This window comes from Dryobates pubescens, chromosome 13 (genome assembly GCF_014839835.1).
Source record: "Dryobates pubescens isolate bDryPub1 chromosome 13, bDryPub1.pri, whole genome shotgun sequence".
Lineage (NCBI taxonomy): Eukaryota > Metazoa > Chordata > Aves > Piciformes > Picidae > Dryobates > Dryobates pubescens.
The window spans coordinates 25,881,917-25,897,774 of record NC_071624.1 but is presented as its reverse complement, the minus strand read 5'-3'; the positions used below and the strand labels follow the sequence as shown (position 1 = coordinate 25,897,774).

At 42.4% G+C, this 15,858-nt stretch overlaps 1 protein-coding gene across 1 annotated transcript in view; it reads left to right on the top strand.

The window, feature by feature from the left end:
• GTF2I (general transcription factor IIi) overlaps positions 1-15,858 on the top strand; it is a 71,620-nt gene that overhangs the window by 8,695 nt on the left and 47,067 nt on the right. Inside the window, exons 3-14 of the mRNA XM_054166987.1 lie at positions 554-692; positions 2,903-3,034; positions 3,494-3,677; positions 3,867-3,895; positions 5,222-5,299; positions 6,507-6,563; positions 10,759-10,890; positions 11,289-11,472; positions 11,662-11,690; positions 13,358-13,400; positions 14,111-14,163; positions 15,440-15,517. Of these exons, the coding sequence (XP_054022962.1) occupies positions 554-692; positions 2,903-3,034; positions 3,494-3,677; positions 3,867-3,895; positions 5,222-5,299; positions 6,507-6,563; positions 10,759-10,890; positions 11,289-11,472; positions 11,662-11,690; positions 13,358-13,400; positions 14,111-14,163; positions 15,440-15,517 (1,138 nt within the window). The remainder of the gene's footprint in view (positions 1-553; positions 693-2,902; positions 3,035-3,493; positions 3,678-3,866; positions 3,896-5,221; positions 5,300-6,506; positions 6,564-10,758; positions 10,891-11,288; positions 11,473-11,661; positions 11,691-13,357; positions 13,401-14,110; positions 14,164-15,439; positions 15,518-15,858) is intronic.

Below are 15,858 nucleotides of genomic sequence, written 5' to 3'. Positions count from 1 at the left end.
CCCTTGCCAGAAATTTCCCCCAGCAGAGCACATGCAGGTGTTCACCGGGAAGGCATAGTCCTTCTGCTCAGGAGGAATTCACCTGAGCCTGAGCACATCTGGCAGCACAGGCCAGACTGCAGCAGCCTTCCTGCTTGCAACCACACCTTTCTGAACAGAACATGGTGTGTGAGAAGCTGTGAGTGAACAAAACTCCAGTACCCGCTGTTGAAAGTTGGAGCAAGAGCCCCGATATGATTCTGTTAACAGGGAAGCGATAACTTCACATGGATTGATGTCATAAATAATTTTAATTAGAGCCAGAGTCTAGACAAGGCCTTGATTTTACATAATGAATCTGCAATGCATTTAAGATTCCTGCTGAGAAGCATTTTAGATGGATAAATTACCCTTTGCTAATGGCTGATGTTATGTTACTCCCAGTACCTTCTGAAGGGCGGGTGCTGACAGCAGAGGTAATAACTTGTTTACATGATACCAGATATATTTCTGTTATCTCTACTCTTAACTATGCTAATAAAAACTTACTTTGTTTGTTTGTTTCTTTCTTTAGTGTAAAGAACTTGCTAAGTCCAAAGCAGAAATTGCCTGCATTGCTGTATTTGAAGCAGAAGTGTTCGTAGTTGGAACTGAGAGAGGAAGAAACTTTCTCAGTTCTAGGAAAGAATTTCAGGAGGATTTTGTTAAATACTGTAAGTTTCAATTTGTGTCTTCTTTTGTTTTGTATTTCACAAGCTGCTTAATGTGGGGTTGCCTAATGCTAAACTTTGGGGAGGAAAGATCTGTACATCATGGCTACTTCATCTAATTACTCTGACTATGGCAAACCCAGCTGTTTGAGAACATAAACACTGGCAGTAACAGTGGTCTTGGTTGCAGTGTTCTTCCTGCTAGGCCTGGAAATGTTCATTATTTTTTTTTCTTAGCTAATGTGACAAACTACTACAGTAAGAGGTATTAGACTGTCCAACCTCACAACACATCCTGCATTTCTCAGGGACTGTTAATTTCTCTTTGTATCCCATCCTCCAGGTCTTTTTTTTTTTTTCCACTTGTGAAAGCTGGACATGATACTGAACACATAGTGGACTCCTCAAATGGTTCTGGTTCTTTAGATCACTTCATGCCTTGTTGAAGAGGATACAGTCTCAAGCTGTGCTAGGGGAGGTTTAGGCTGGATGTTAGGAAGAAGTTCTTCATAGAAAGAGTATTGGCAATTGGAAAGTGCTGCCCAGGGAGGTGGTGGGGTCACCATCACTGGAGGTGTTTAGGAAGAGACTGGATGGGGTGCTTGGTGCCATGGTTTAGTTGATTAGATGGTGTTGGGTGATGGGTTGGACTCAATGAAGGTCTCTTCCAACCTGGTCTGGTCTATTCTATTCCAGCTGCACCTTTTGGACAAGATAATATTTTTAAGTGGCTTTTATTTAGTAGATAGAAATTTGTATCTAATACTATTGTGGCAGTTTGAGGCTGTGGGTGTCTTTAAGAACCACAAAGTTACAGACCTCCAGAGGGGCCAGAGTGTCCAGGAAGTGGGCTGGAAGATGTATTTCATACCCATAAGTCATGAATCCTTAAAAAACTGGCTGCCAAATCAATTTTCTTCCATTTTTCCATCTGCCTCTCCTCCTGGGAACGACACCCAGGCGCTCTTATCTCTCTTGGCTGGGGAGTGAGGCCTGGTGTCAGCTTTGGCAGTGCTGCCAATTTGTCATGGAGTGGTCTAATTGGGAGCCAGAGTTGCCAAGCTGAATTTGTGCCATGTCAGAATGGTATGGAGGGTAGAGAGGCTTGTTATGGAGGGGGCATGAAGGCTTGGGTTTGTTAGTCTGGTGTAAAGAGAGGTTTGAGTGAAGCTTAGGCTTAATGAGCTTCTGTGTTAAGCCCAGACTATGGATTTCTGAGTATTTTGTATGCTTTGTACTATTGTCTATAGTTGTGAATAGCCTTTCCAGAATAGAATTAACCAGGTTGGAAAAGACCTTTGAGATCATCTTATCCAACCTATCATGGCACCAAGCACCCCATCCAGTCTCTTCCTACACACCTCCAGTGATGGTGACTCCACCACCTCCCTGGGCAGTCCATTCTAATGGGCAATAACTCTTTCTATGAAGAACTTCTTCTTAACATCCAGCCTAAACATCCACTGGCAGAGCTTAAAACTGTGTCCTCTTGTTCTGGGGCTGGTTGGCTGGGAGAAGATACCAACCCCCACCTGGCTACAACCTCCCTTCAGGTAGTTGTAGAGAGCAATAAGGTCTCCTCTGAGACCTTTGCAATCCTATCCAATCCTTTGTGTGAGCATTTTCCTTCTTTTGGCCCTTTTGGAGCAAAAGAGCAATCTAAACCACGATAACCACCATGACTTAGAATTACAGCTGCATTACTTTGGTACTCTTTTAATTACATCTGAGGTGTGGGTTTTGTTTAATTTCATTTTTATAGTAAAACAGTGAAACTTTTCTGTTCATAAAACATGATCTATTGAGTATAGGATGGTAATTTTAGGAGTTAGGTTTCCAAGATGAAGTAGGTGCCTTGATGTGTGCTTATTTTGAAAGAGCTGTTGATGGACACTGCTTAAACAGCAATTAAAGGTACCCTATCCTAATAGTGTTTTCTGCCTACACAACCAAAAGAAGCCTGCTTGTGTGTGTCACCTCAGAAGGTGACATTTACAAAGGTTGTGAGGAGGATATAAATTGCTGTGAATTTACATTTCCTCATTGTTTATGCACATGGATAAGTGCATTTGCTTTTAAGGCAAATAAGTTCTTAGGATTTTCTGGCAGGAACCCTTCCTGAGTGTCTGTAGTCTAAAGTGGAGGGACTGGGTACTTGATTTACAGTAAGGTATTAGTTTATTTTTTATCTTATTTGTATATGTAACTGCCAGGTGTTAGAGAAGAGAAGGCTGCAGAGACAAAGAAAACAAAGACACTGCCACCTGTGAATGGACTGACAGTGGACACTGAGGAAGAGGAAGCTCTCATGAAGTCTGTGGATGACTTTTTCTGCTTTTGCTATGGTAGGTGCTTTGAAGTCTCCTAAAGAGCTGGTCTGGATTTCTGAATTCATATTCCAGTTGGGAGGGAAGTACTGCATGACTTTGCCTTCCAACTAAAGTGCTGTTAAGGTGCACATAAGTGTAAGTTTTAGTAGCCAGTGCTAAGACATGCACACACATTGGGTAGTTCATGGTTTTCTTCTTGCTGTGTTTTGTGGGAAGTGATTAGAGATTCTTGCAGAGCCCAGCCCATTTGGTTTTCTTCCAAGGAAGCCTCTGTTTCTCACTGGGTTCCAGTGCACATTAATTAGAGCCATACTTACTTTCCTGCAGAGATTTGCATCTGCACCTTGCTTGCACTCCAGACCTTTTGAAAGTAAACCAGTTTTATGGTGGACTTGTCCTTTTGCTAACCTGAGCACTCTTGACCTCAACCGAATCTCCTGTTTGGTTGGTTGTTGTTGTTTGTTTGTTTTCCAGGCAAAGCTTTAGGGAAGTCAACGTTGGTGCCTGTGCCATATGAGAAGATTCAGAATGACCAGTCCTTTCTGATAGCGCAGGGCCTGCCCAGAGGAGTTGCATTGCAGCATCCATCCAAATACGATGTAGTAACACTGAAATGGATCCTGGACCACAAGTCACAGATCTCATTTGTCCTCAAAAGGTTATTTGCTCTCTCTCGTGCTGCTCTGTCTGCTTTGGTGGACGTAAGTCCAAATAGTTTTCATTTTTAAATGAACCTTGCAGGTTGTTTCTCTTAAAGAGGAGTGCTCTCTCTTTAATGTTACACCACCAAGTAAGCAATGATGTCTTTGCTAATGCTGTGCCCTTTTCTTTCCATATCTGCATGCAGGGCTGTTGTGGAGCCAAAGAAACAGCCAGGTAAGTTACTTACTCAGACTAAAGAGAAACAGTGTAGCTGTAATTTAGGGGTAAGCTGGGTCTTTGTGAAAACACCCTTTTAGGTGAGGGTTTACTTAATTCCCAACTTTTCACTTAGCATAATAGAGTCATGGAATGGCTTAGGTTGGAAGGGACCTTAGAGTTCATCTGTTCCAACCTCCCTGCGATGGGCAGGGACACCTCACAACTAGACTTGCCTATTGAAGGCCTCATCCAACCTGGCCTTGAACACCTCTAGGGAGGAGGTATCCACAACCTTTCTGAGCAACCTATTCCAGAGTCTCACCACCCTCTGTTTCTTTGGAGGTTGCTTCACTTTAAAATCACTTTGTCCCTTGTTGGTGGTGCACAGAAAGAAACTTCTTTACCGTGAGGTTCATGGAGCGCTGGAACAGGCTGCCCAGAGAGGTTCTGAAGTCTTCTTCTCTAGACACTTTCAAAACCTGCCTGGGTACATTCCTGTGCAGACCACCCTAGCTGATCCTGCTTTGGCAGGGGGGTTGGACTCGATGATCTCTGGAGGGCCCTTCCAACTCTATTAGGGAGAGAAAAACCATTGTGTTTATTTGTTAATATTAATAAAATGCTGGAAGTGAGTGAATGCCCATCTTCTAGCTAAAATGGAAATAAATCAGTAATACCAAACCATGGTATTTATCATTTTTAAAATGGCCAAGCAATCCTAAGTTCCCCTGCAGGTGAGATGATCCTGCAAGGCTGTGTGATCTGCAGCAGAGCAGTAAGTGTGTGCTGGGAGGTAAAGGCATGAATAATCCCATTAAAGGCAGTGGGATGACAGGTGTGCTTAGAGATAAGCTGGTGGCTTTCCCTTTTGTTGGGTTGGGCCACAGTGCTCAGCATGTGAACAAGAATCCAGTTTTCCTATTCAGCCCGGTGCTTTGCTCTAGTTCTTTGTGCTTTACAGCTCTGTGGCTAGCATCTGGCTCAAAGGACACAAAGGGTTAACTTGAGCTTTGTGTGAACTAGGTTCCAGACTCTTTCCAGTGCTGCTTTCTGGGCTTTCTAAGTAATTTTCATTTTGTCAGAATGGTCTTGAAAACATTTTGGGCAGTGTTGGAAGGCTTATGGAGGGGATATTTCTCTTCAAAGAAACAACAAGCAGTTGAGGACCCTTAGGAGTTGCTCCATCAGCAGCGCAGTCTGATGCAGGCTGTGTCTAACTTGGCTGTACATTAGTTTTTGAATGGAGACCAGCTAGGATCTTGGTGGGTTGTTCTGCTTGGTTGACTTTTGGAATCTGGTTATTATTTCTTTTGATATTTGACCCCTTTGTCACTTCTACAGCAGCTTCTTTGGTAACAGCCCCAGTAGCAGTGAAAGAGGAGCCAAATGATCCTGCATACTATCAATATAATACTCCAGGTAATGGTGCTAACTTTTATATGTGTTTATCTCATTGAAAGGGTTGATTGCTTGAATGTTACTCTCTGTGCCTGATTACTTTTCTTGGTCATTAGAGGTGCAATTACAGAGCTCTGTTAGAATACAGCATTTCCTTGATGGCTATCATTTAAGTTATTCTGGAGAATACCAAAGAGCTAAAGTACAGTTTCATCATGGGCATATGTGTGTGTGTGTGGGCTGAAGGAGAAATACTTGTCTGTCCTGGGTTGAGTAAGAACAGAAGTAGTTCTGTTCAGTGGTTTTCATTTTCAGCTCAGTCTCTTCTAAGCAACTTCACATTCTGCAGTTACCAGCATGCTTGTGCAGACAGTGGCTGCTTCTAGCCATGATAATGCTGATATTTAGCATTAGCATCAGGGACTGGGAGTGCAGACCAAGGTCACTGCTAAATCTTATGTACTGCATGAGAAGTGCAGAGTAAAAGGCTGCACCTGGAGGGAGGAGCAGACAGGAGAGATGACCCTGATCTGACCAAGGAGAGATTCCATTCCATCTACATCATATCTGGTATAAAGCTGAGGGGTCACCAGGGTCAAGTTCTCTTCCTCAGTGGTCAGTGTTTGAGGAGGACTCTGTCCATTCTGCCTTTGATCCCAATCCATGTGTTCCTGGATCCAGATTCAGAATCCAACTCCTGATTCTGGTTCCCATCTGCTTCTGAGTCAAGTCTGGCACTTCTGCCACAGCATCAGTGGTCACAGTGACTAATGGCCTTCAGAGGGGTTGTGCTCAGTATTGGTTTTGTATCTATTTCAATTTATTGTTACCATTTGCATGAAAGTAGGTTTAGTTTTCTTTTCCAATCCATGTCTCTCCCTTACTCCTTTTATCTTCCCTTTGTGAAGGGAGAGGGCCTGGCAGAGAGTGCCTGTCTCTTGTTTAGTGACTGGGTCATCCCTAACCCTTCACAGTTTCTGTCCATTAGTCAAAGAAATGTAACCCTCTGCCATTATCCTCCCAGCATTTCTATTCTGTTGAGCTGGATGGGTGGAAAATCTGTGTATATTCTTCATGGTTCACACAGCTTTTCCTAAGTTCAACATTACAGAATGTATGGAACAAGCATTTTGAGTGTAAAGTTTAGGAGTTCTTTGACAAATTCCATTATGGAGTGGAAAAATGTGTGAGAAACAATTTACCAGCCATTCTCTTTGTTTCCTGGCAGCCCCTTCGGTAGCATCAGAGCCGGATAAAAGAATTGGGATTCTGAAAAATTACACAGGTAAAGCTTTTAGTTGTGTTTTTCTCACATCAGTTGTTGGAAATTGAATGCATGAGGCTTGCTTTTCAAAGCTTTGCTTCCTTGATTTGAGGTGAAAGTTTAGGGTGTTGGATCTTCAACTTCAACAGAAATGAGAATTTCAATTGCCTTAATTTTCCGGTGTCCAAGTAGAGAGGCATCTAGGAGGGAATCTCATTTCTTTCTTTTCTAGATTCAAAAAGGAACATCAGATTGATCACTAGTAATTGGTGCAGGTTGAGATGTTTTCCATGCAGTTCAGTCTGTTTTGTAACTGGTTATAAAGTTTAATAAGCATCAGAGGGATGTGTGGCACAGGAACGCATACAGGCAGGATTTGAAAGTCCCTAAAGGAGGAGACTCCACAGCATCTATGGGCAGCCTGCTCCAGTGCTCTTGTTTCTCCTCATGTTGAAGTGGCACTTCCTGTGCTCCAGATTATACCCATTGCTCCTTGTCTTATTACTGGGCATGACAGACAAGACACTGGCACCTTCATCTTGACACCCACCCCTCATATTTATAGGCCTGAATAAGTTCCCTTCCCATTTGCTCCCATCATGTTTTCTATGAGCTAGGTGATAAATTTGGCATAGTTCAAATACATTGCATCCTTTTGAATCTTTTCCAGTTTCAAAAAGGAACATCAGATTGGTCACTAGTAATTGATGTAGGTGGAGAGATTTTCCATGAAGTTCAGTCTGTTTTGTAACTGGTTATAAAGTGTAATAAGCATCAGAGGGATGTGTGATCTTTTGCTGCAGATCACTGGTGGTTTTCACTGTTTTTCCTTTCCAGCAACCTTGAGAAGATGGTGAAAAAGGAAGTGGCAAAACTAATGTGTGCCTGGAATCCCCCAGATTAGCTGTTAGCTGATAAAGGTGTCTGAGGTGTTAGAGAATTTGGATCAATGGGGAGCACAGTGTGGTTGAAATTGAGATACAGGAAGTTGAGGTTATGTGCATCATAAGAAATAATTTTAAACTGAATGAAACCATGTCTGAGTACCTGGACACAGAGCCAGAGAATGACATTTAGCCCTGTGAGAAGGCTGCTGCTTAGGAGCTGTATTTATCTGGTGAGGGGTTTGGAGCACAAGCCCTATGGGGAGAGGCTGAGGGAGCTGGGGTTGCTTAGCCTGGAGAAGAGGAGGCTCAGGGGAGACCTTATTGCTGCCTACAACTACCTGGTTGTAGCCAGGAGGGGGTTGGTCTCTTCTCCCAGGCAACCAGCACCAGAACAAGAGGACACAGTCTCAAACTGCACCACGGGAAGTTTAGGCTGGATATTAGGAAGAAGTTCTTCATAGAAAGAGAGATTGGCCATTGGAATGTGTTGCCCAGGGAGGTGGTGGAGTCACCATCACTGGAGGTGTTTAGGAAGAGATTAGGTGAGGCACTTAGTGCCATGGTTTAGTTGATTAGATAGTGTTGGATGATAGGTTGGATTCTATGATCTCAAAGGTCTTTTCCAACCTGGTCTGCTCTGGTCTATTCTATTCTGTTCTGTTCTGTTCTATTCTACTATTGTGTACCTAGTGGTGATAATATTTGCTAAAAGAACTTCTGTGTTGAAACCAGTTGGTTTAATGAGACTTCAGTAGAAATGTCCTCTCTGGCAGTTTTCTTCCATCTGCTTTGACACTTTTCCATCTTTCTCATAATTGAAACTGTCTCAGGCATTTGGCACTGGACTAAATGGACCACTTTCCAGGCTTGGTGCCTGTTCTTCAACTTTCCAAAGGGACCATACTTTATTTTCACATCTACTAAAAGACCATGACCTTTCTCTTTGCATTTCATAGAATCACAGAATGTTTAGGGATTGGAAGGAACCTCAGGGGATGGAATCCATGCCCCCTACCCAGGCAGGATCACCTAGGGCAGGTCACACAGGAATGCATACAGGCAGGATTTGAAAGAATGGGTTGCCCAGGGAGGGTGGTGGAGTCACCATCCCTGGAGGTGTTCAAGAGGGGATTGGACGTTGCACTTGGTGCCATGGTCTAGTCATGGGGTCTGTGGTGACAGGTTGGACTCAATGATCTTTGAGGTCTCTTCCAACCTTATTGATACTGTGATACTGTGAAAGGTCCTTTCTCATTTGGTCCCATCATACTATGTTTTCCATGAACTGGGTGATAAATTTGACATAGTTCAAATGCATTGCAGCTGAGGTGACTCAGCAGATACTGCTGAATCTCAGCTATCCAGGACATCATGTGAAGAGCCTTTGAAACACAGATCCTTCAGACTGGCTGCCAAAGTGATCTCTTGCAGCTTACAGAGATCTGAGAGAAGATACTCTTCAAAATGCACAAGCAGAGCATTGCTCTGTCAGAATAATTAAAATATGTTCCTCCATCAACTGCTTCTTGGGTTTTAAACAGTTTCCACTGTAATGGATTTCAGTTTTTTACCATTTAGTACAATTAAGTGCAAATTGCTCTTTCCCCACCCCCCCAGGATTGATAAGCCTAATCCTATTTATGATGTTGGTGCAGATGTCCCCAATGAAAACAGTGTGGGTTTCCCTCTCATCTTTCACTGCTGGCCTTGCAGCCTGTTGTGGAATTGGTTATAGTGCAGCAGCTCTTGAGTCTGTGTAAAGCAATACATCATGTGTGGGGGCACACAGCCTTTGTCTATGTTTTCAGTAATGGTTGTATTAATCCTATTAAGCCAAGAATAAGGAGTTTCCTCCTGTCTTTAACAGCAACTCTGCACTGCTGCACATGCAACTTAACAAGTATAATCCCCACCTCCTCACCCTTGTCTAGAAATGCTTAAAGGCTTATGGTAAAGGATCTTTGGTTCTGTTTTTGCTGCACACTGTGCAGAACATTTCAGTGAGCTAGGGACTTTCTTTGACAAGTGCTAATTTCAATATAAAACCATGGACGGTTTGGTAAAATCTTTTCTGTGTCCATTGTTCATCAGTCCTGGTTTTTGTTCCCTACTTCAGGTCCCTCCCCCAGAACACCTCTCCAGAAATAAGTTGAGGTCCTGAGGTCGAGGTCACCACTGGGGGTTAGTTCTCCAGTTGAGTGATTTTTGGTCCATGGGGTAAATTCATGTCCCCAAAATGCTGTTTTACCAATGCCTACATTCCTTGTTACTGAAAAAAACAGGGAGGTTTCAATTTATCTATTGGGTATCAATGAAGATGAGATAAAAACCTTTATATACACCATCTCTCTGTCTCATCTAAATGGCAGTGAAGCCAGTGTCCATGCTGTTTTCATGCAGGGATGGTGGTTAGAAGTCAGCTGTATTTCTTGCCTTTCATGTCCTGTAACTGCTTTAAAACACTTGTGAGACTGGTTTTTGCAAAGCCTTCTTCTGGAATGGCTAAGATTAAGGTCACCAACTTAGCACTTGAGAAATTAGGCAATGCGTTTGAAGCCCAAGTTGACACTTGTGGTGTTGCTTTCACCTTTTTATAATCCAGCAGTAAAATAATTCTTGCATTATCTCAAGGGAAGAGGTGATAAGAGAAGGGTGATTAAGTTCTGTGTGTATGTAAAGGCCTTTACCACAAGAGTGAAAATGCTTTGAAAAGGTTTTCTCTACCCAAGCAGGCAGCAGTTTTTTTCCCCTCTGTTTCTTTGTGTTAAATGAATTTCAGTTACATCCATCAGTTTTACCTGGGTTTAACACAGGGTCTAGCACCTTCAATCACTTCAAGATAAAACATAGGTAGTGTTTGAAGACCTCTTAGTGGAAGGATACTTCCAAGTAGATAAAGGATGTAATCGCTGTCTGCACAATGTATTTCCTGGTTTCTTTTGCATGGTCATTTTAGGATCATGAGCTGTCCAGCTGTGTTTCAGAACACAGTATAATTTTCCTTAGTACCTTGTGCTAGCAGTACCAGCTTTTCTCTGTTGTTGTTTGTGTAGCATCTTCTCTTCAGGTCACATTTTGGAGGAAATGTCTATTAAGTAAATTGTTTCTCTGCTGAAACTTGATTTTTGATTCTTTTTCTTTGGTGAGATGTGCACAGTGATGCTTTTGTCACTTGTTTGCAGTGGAATCACAGCCTGCCTCCTAACAGCAGCATTCCCCTCACCTCTGAGCCAGGCACTTTGGAGCCACACATGCTTCATGGCCCATTTTAGTCAGCTGCACTCAGTAAGTTATTTTGTTTTTGTTTTACTTGTTTATGTAACTGCCAGGTGTTAGAGAAGAGAAGGCTGCAGAGACGAAGAAAACAAAGACACTGCCACCTGTGAATGGACTGACAGTGGATTCTCAGGAAAAGGAAGCTCTCATGAAGTCTGTGGATGACTTTTTCTGCTTTTGCTATGGTAGGTGCTTTGAAGTCTCCTAAAGAGCTGGTCTGGATTTCTGAATTCATATTCCAGTTGGGAGGGAAGTACTGCATGACTTTGCCTTCCAACTAAAGTGCCGTCAAGGTGCACATAAGTGTTAAGTTTTAGTAGCCAGTGCTAAGACATGCACACACATTGGGTAGTTCATGGTTTTCTTCTTGCTGTATTTTGTGGGAAGTGATTAGAGATTCTTGCAGAGCCCAGCCCATTTGGTTTTCTTCCAAGGAAGCCTCTGTTTCTCGCTGGGTTCCAGTGCACATTAATTAGAGCCATACTTACTTTCCTGCAGAGATTTGCATCTGCACCTTGCTTGTACTCTTGACCTCAACCTAATCTCCTGTTTGGTTGGTTGTTGTTGTTTGTTTGTTTTCCAGGCAAAGCTTTAGGGAAGTCAACGTTGGTACCTGTGCCATATGAGAAGATACAGAATGACCAGTCCTTTCTGATAGTGCAGGGCCTGCTCAGAGGAATTGCATTGCAGCATCCATCCAAATACGATGCAGTAACACTGAAATGGATCCTGGACCACAAGTCACAGATCTCATTTGTCCTCAAAAGGTTATTTGCTCTCTCTCGTGCTGCTCTGTCTGCTTTGGTGGACGTAAGTCCAAATAGTTTTCATTTTTAAATGAACCTTGCAGGTTGTTTCTCTTAAAGAGGAGTGCTCTCTCTTTAATGTTACACCACCAAGTAAGCAATGATGTCTTTGCTAATGCTGTGCCCTTTTCTTTCCATATCTGCATGCAGGGCTGTTGTGGAGCTGAAGAAACAACCAGGTATGTTACTTACTTGGACTAACCAGAAACAGGTCATAATTTTAGTTTAGATACAAAATTAGGTCATGTGGATAAAGTGTCAAACTGTGCAAAAATTCCTAGACTGAGAGTTGCCTTACTTATGGAACTGTAACCTTTTCCTTCATGCCTTCTGCCAGGAGCAACTAATTAGAGATAAAATTTTCTTCTATTGCATTCTTCATCCTTTTACTGAAGTTAAATTTAATGTGAATTGAAAAGTATGTTAGGGAAGGGAGAAGTGAGCTGATGGAGGACTGCATTGCATTTTAGAAGGTGCCAGGACTTTGCAGTGCTCTGTGTTCTAATGCATAGCTGAATTTTTGGCATTTATAGTGCATTTTAAGAATTGATTTTTATCTTCTGAAGCAGCTGAGTGTTCTAGTTCCTATGACAGCCTCTATGTGTTAAAAAAATCTGAGCTAAAGGGTTTTTGTCAAAACTGTGTAAAGATTCATTCCTAGCTTCAAAGAAATCCCTTCTCCCATTCCCTTCTTTGGGTCATAGTGCTTTACTTGCAAGATTTGTGTGTGTGAGGTTTTGTTTTACGAAGAGCATGAAGCAAACTCTGTAGGGTTTGTATTCCAAAAAGGTTGCACTTTAGCAGGTGAAACAGGCAGGAGTTAATGCTGGATTAGTGAAATTAAAAATGTGTTGCCTGTGACTGGACAGCAGGAAATTGCAGAGATTCTGGTAGGAATATTGCTAATGAAAATGCAAGGCAGGTTTTCACTGTGGTAAATGGCCATTCTAAAAGGATAATCTATTTGTGTCTAGCTGTAATTTAGGACTGAGATGGGCCTTTGTGAAAATATCCTTTTTCTTTTAGGTGAAGGATTTGCTTATTTCCCAAGCTTTTCACTTAGCATGATAGAGTCATAGAATGGCTTAGGTTGTTAGGAACTTCAGAGATCACCTACTCAAACCTCCCCATGATAGGCAGGGATGCCTCTCAACCAGAACACCTGCTCAAGGCCACATCCAACCTGGCCTTGAACATGCCCAGGGAGCAGGCATCCACAACCTTTCTGAGCAACCTATTCCAGAGTCTCCTCACCCTTGTACTGAAGAACTTCATCCTAAGATCCAGTCTAATATATTCTCCCTCAGCTAGACACCCTTATGAAAAGTTTGCCTTCAGCCTTCCTGTGGGGTCTCTTCAGGTATTAGAATGCAGCTCCAAAGACCCCCCCAGAGCCTTTTCTAGGCTGAACAAGCCCAGCTCCCTCAGCCTGTCATTGTAGCAGAGGTGCTACAGCCCTTTGTGGCCCTCCTGTGGACTCAATCCAACTGTGGCCTCCTTGTGCTGGGGACACCAGAACTGGACACAGTATTGGAGGCAGGGTCTCAGAAGAGCAGAGTAAAGGGGCAGAATGAGCTCTCTTGACCTGCTGGCCACACCAGGAGAGCAAGGAGAGAAACACAGGGTGAAATGTACACTGGAAGGGATTTTATCTTGGTGTTGCTTTACAGGGTTAATAAAGCAGTTCCATGAGATCTGTCCCTTGTGTCTGTGAACACAGAAAATATGCAGATGTGCTTGTAAAAGGTGCTCAGGGCTTTGCTTCGTGATGTCAGTGTTAGCTTTTCAATTTGTGTTGAAGGTAAATGGAGTATAGGAAACTCAAAGATTGTCTTTTATCTTTCAGGAGTTCCTCTGCCAGATCATTCAAAAATACCTCTAGCTTCAAGGTGAAGTTAAAACAATGCAATTTTTTTTGGGGGGGGGGTGGGTATCAGCTATGTATTTTCATAGAGGTTATCTTCTCCCTCATGTGCTTGTTCTGTTTAGCTAACCTATGGATACCTTTTGCTTGGCTGGGATTATAAAAAGCATGAAGTTGAATTTTCTCTTGGCCATTATTTGTGGGGAAACTGTTAGAATGAAGCAGATGGCAAAGTTTCCCCTTGGTTTAGTTAGCCCAGGGAGTGTTCTTAATTCACAGTCTGTCAGTCAGGGATAAGTTTGTCATGGTTTATGGTAGGGCAGCAATGGGCAACAGATGTAATGTTGCTTCCTTCCCCCTCCTCAATTAAAACTGCAATTAATTTTTGTGTGGTTGTTAGTAAATTAAGAGATTATGACTGGAAGAACTCAAAAATTGCTTAATGTGAAAGCAGGGGTCGGGTTTTTGTGCTTATGAGTTTGCCTTTCATGAAATAATAAGCATGGTTTGAATATTAGGTATGCCCTGAAAATGTAGGGATAAGAGATTCCTGGCAATTCCCTTGAGATAAGTCAGATAAGCCAAGCTGCAGGGGGCTTTATTTTTTGTGTTCCTGTCTGGAAAAAAAGAAGTTTCTGTGAGCTATTTAATTGACAACCTGTAAGGCTTGAGAAACTATCCAGCACTGTGATATTTGTGTTTTTGTAACACCAGTGTGCTTGTTTGTTTTTGTAGTTGTCCTCCTGTTCCTCCTACTGAAGTGAAAACAGAATCAAAAGAGGATCCTGGTATGTTCCACGTTTTGCTCTTGTTTGCAAATGAAATGAGCAGTTTGTGTTCAGAGGGCTGAACTCAAGCAAAGAGAGGAAGCTCAAAGGACAAAAGCAGCAAAAAGCCATCCTTTGTGAGAAGGAAAAACTTTTCCCTCCTTGAAATTACCTTCAGCTGGAGATTTTATCAAACATTGACCCTTAGGCAAAGGTCTGTGTTTCTGGGAGTAGGAGAGTTGTAAAATTTGTAGGCGGAAATAATTTGTCAATAGTTTTAAGTGGAGAGGGAAAAACCACCTCTTTTTCATTTTGTTTTACTTCAGACTCATTTTGTCCCTATTCCAGAGAGAAAAAACACTGTGTTTATTTGTTAATAAAATGCTGGAAGTGAGAGAATGTCCATCTTCTAGCTAAAATGGAAAGAAATCAATAATACCAAACCATGTTATTTATCACTAAATAATGCCCAAGCAATCCTACGTTACCCTTCAAGTGGGAGGTGATCCTGCAAGGCTGTGTGATCTGCAGCAGAGCAGTAAGTGTGTGCTGGGGGGTAAAGGCATGAATAATCCCATTAAAGGCAGTGGGATGACAGGTGTGCTTAGAGATAAGCTGGTGGCTTTCCCTTTTGTTGGGTTGGGCCACAGTGCTCAGCATTTTGTACAAGAATTCAGAGTTTTCCTATTCAGCTCAGTGCTTTGCTCTAGTTCTCATTTTGTCAGAATGGTCTGAAAACATTTTGGGCAGTGCTGGAAGGTTTATGGAGGGGATGTTTGTCTTCAAGGAAGCCACAAGCAGTTAAGGACCTTTGGTGGTGTTCTATCAGCAGCACGGTTTGATGCAGGCTGTATCTAACTTGGCTGCACTGAGCAGTGAGCAGCAGTAGGTATAGGAGAACATTCAGCACAATGGGTGATAAAATAGGGGTTTTGCTATGCTAGTGGGCAAAGAGGGAGACCATTAATTATTTTAATTCTTCACATCCACAATACCATCTGCAAGGATGTCAGTTTTGGAGGGAAGATTTAATCCTGAATCCCTTCTGACAGTGGCCAAACTGAAATGTAAGAAGCCAGCAGGTCACTTTGTCATTGGTGGTTTAGCTCAACAATTGTTTAGTGTCTCAGCACCTGAAAAATACTTCTTCCTGCTTCTTTGTTTGTTTGGTTCTTTTTTCTTACTTTTCTTTTTTGAATGGAGACCAGCTAGGATCTTGGTGGGTGTTCTGCTTGGTTGGTTTTTAGAATCTGGTTAGTATTACTTTTGATATTCGACCCCTTTGTCACTTCTACAGCAGCTGCTTTGAGAACAGCCCCAGTAGCAGTGAAAGAGGAGCCACATGATCCTGCATACTATCAATATACTATTCCAGGTAATGGTGCTAACGTTTCATGTGTGTTTATCTCATTGAAAGGGTTGATTGCTTGAATGTTACTCTCGGTGCCTGATTACTTATTCTTGGTCATTAGGGGTGAAATTACAGAGCTCTGTTAGGATACAACATTTCCTTGCTGACTGTCATTTAAGTTATTCTGGAGAATACCAAAAGAGCTGAAGTACAATTTCATCATGGCCATATGTGTGTGTGTGGGCTCAAAGACAATTTCCTGCCTGTCTTTTGAACTGCTTGGGTTTTTTTTTCTGAGGGTCCAGTATGCAGCCTCTAATTTCAGTAACCTCTTTAAATGGGAAATAAACTGTAATAACTCTGCA